Genomic DNA, 1,978 nt, shown 5'->3' on the forward strand with positions numbered 1-1,978 from the left:
AGTGATGAGACCAGAGATCAAGATATGTCATCTACATCTGGCTATTAATATGCTGACATCAGAGGCAGATCCAAGAGGCCGAATAGGAACAGCTCTGGAGTGCAGTTCCCAGAGAGACCAGTGCAGAGGGTGAGTGATCACTGCATGTCCAAACCAGTTATTACTGCCCACAGACCAGGAGATTCCCAGGCTGAAAAATGCTATGAGTTTCCAGCATGGCTGATCAGCTGGCGCAGCAGGTCTCCGCACAAAAACTTACACAAATCTGGGCAGTTGTTTCAACTGGTGCCTGGAACGCCTGAGAGACAGAGCCACCCATTCAACTGAAAAAAAGGGGGTTGAAAACAGGGAGCCAGGTGACCTGGCTCAGTGGGTTCCCCCCGACAAAGACCAGCAATCTGAAATGCTCTAGATTGAGAGTTTTACAGCAAGCTCAGTTGGACCCAGGATGGTCCATCTCTCTGTTGGGGGAAGGGCATCCTCCCCTACCAAGGCAGTCCACCACTACCGAGGCAGTCTGCCATTACAGAGACAGTCCGCCATTACTGAGGCAGACCGCCATTACCCAGGCCATTCTAACTATACCTCTATAAACAAAATTGCAAGGAAGTTCACACAGCAGCTGGGCAGAGTCCATGGCAGCTCAGCCAATGCCTCTGCAGGCAGACTGTGACTAGGCTACCTCCTGGCTGGGCAGGGTGTCTCTGAAAAAAGGCAGCAGCACATCAGGAACTTTTTTTTTTTTTTGACAATTGTTATTTAGTCTTTATTTCATAATCATAAACTTAACTCAACTCTGCTTGGAAGGGAACAAGGAAAACATGGAACCCAAAGGGAACTACAGCAAGAGCACAGATTTTAGGATACTGTGAGCAAATGGGGTGGAAGGGTGCTCTCCTGAGCTACAGAAGGAATGGCCTGGTAGTTAAGATAAAACACAAGTCAAACTTTTTAAAGTTGTCCACAGTCAGCAATGGTGACCTTCTTGCTGGTCTTGCCATTCCTGGACCCAAAATGTTCCATGGCCTCCACAATACTCATGCCTTCTTTCACCTTGCCAAAGACCACATGCTTGCCATCCAACCACTCAGTCTTGACAGTGCAGATGAAAAACTGGGAATCGTTTGTGTTGGGTCCAGCATTTGCCATGGACAAGATGCTGGGACCTGTGTGCTTTAGGATAAAGTTCTCATCATAAAATTTCTCCCCGTAGATGGACTTGCCACCAGTGCCATTATGGTGTGTGAAGTCACCACCCTGAAACATAAACCCTGGAATAATTCTGTGAAAGCAGGAACCCTTATAACCAAATCCTTTCTCTCCAGTGCTCAGAGCATGAAAGTTTTCTGCCATCTTTGGAAGCTTGTCTGCAAATAGCTTGAAGGAGACACGGCCCAAGGGCTCGCCGTCGATGGCAATGCTGAAGAACATGGTGGGGTTGACCATGGCTGATACTACAAGGCTCCAGACAGCGCTGGTGTCTGCAAAGCCCACATCAGGAACTTATAAATAAAGCCCCACCTTCCCAGGACAGAGCACCTGGGAAAAAAAGGCGGTTATGAGTTCCCCTGCAGCAGACTTAAACATGCCTGCCCAGCAGCTCTGAATGAAACAACAGAGCTCACAGCTCAGCACTTGAGCCCCTATAAGGGTCAGACTCTCTCCTCAAGCAGCTCCCTAACCCCCATGTATCCAAAGAGACACCTCATAAAGGAGAGCTCAAACTGACATTTGGCAGGTATCCTTCTGGGACAAAGATAGCAGAAGAAGAAACTGGCAGCAACCCTTACTGTTCTGCAGCTGCTGCAGGTGATCCCCAGGCAAGCAGCGCCTGGAGTGGACTTCAGCAGTCCTAAATCAGAGGGGCCAGACTGTTAGAAGGAAAACTAAGAAACAGAGGGAAATAACTTCATCATCAACAAACTGGATGTCCACTCAGAGACCCAATCTGAAAGTCAACAACTACAAAGACGACAGG

At 48.4% G+C, this 1,978-nt stretch overlaps 1 protein-coding gene across 1 annotated transcript; it reads right to left on the reverse strand.

Annotated features, from left to right (window-relative positions):
• Window positions 1-810: 810 nt before the first annotated feature.
• LOC116549032 (peptidyl-prolyl cis-trans isomerase A-like) lies at window positions 811-1,485 on the reverse strand. The gene has a single exon (XM_032274460.1). It carries the CDS (start codon window positions 1,444-1,446, stop codon window positions 952-954), a length of 495 nt encoding a protein of 164 aa, XP_032130351.1. The 5' UTR covers window positions 1,447-1,485; the 3' UTR covers window positions 811-951.
• Window positions 1,486-1,978: the final 493 nt, after the last annotated feature.

This window comes from Sapajus apella, unplaced genomic scaffold, assembly GCF_009761245.1.
Source record: "Sapajus apella isolate SASKATOON/1434 unplaced genomic scaffold, GSC_monkey_1.0 scaffold6, whole genome shotgun sequence".
Classification (NCBI taxonomy): Eukaryota; Metazoa; Chordata; class Mammalia; order Primates; family Cebidae; genus Sapajus; species Sapajus apella.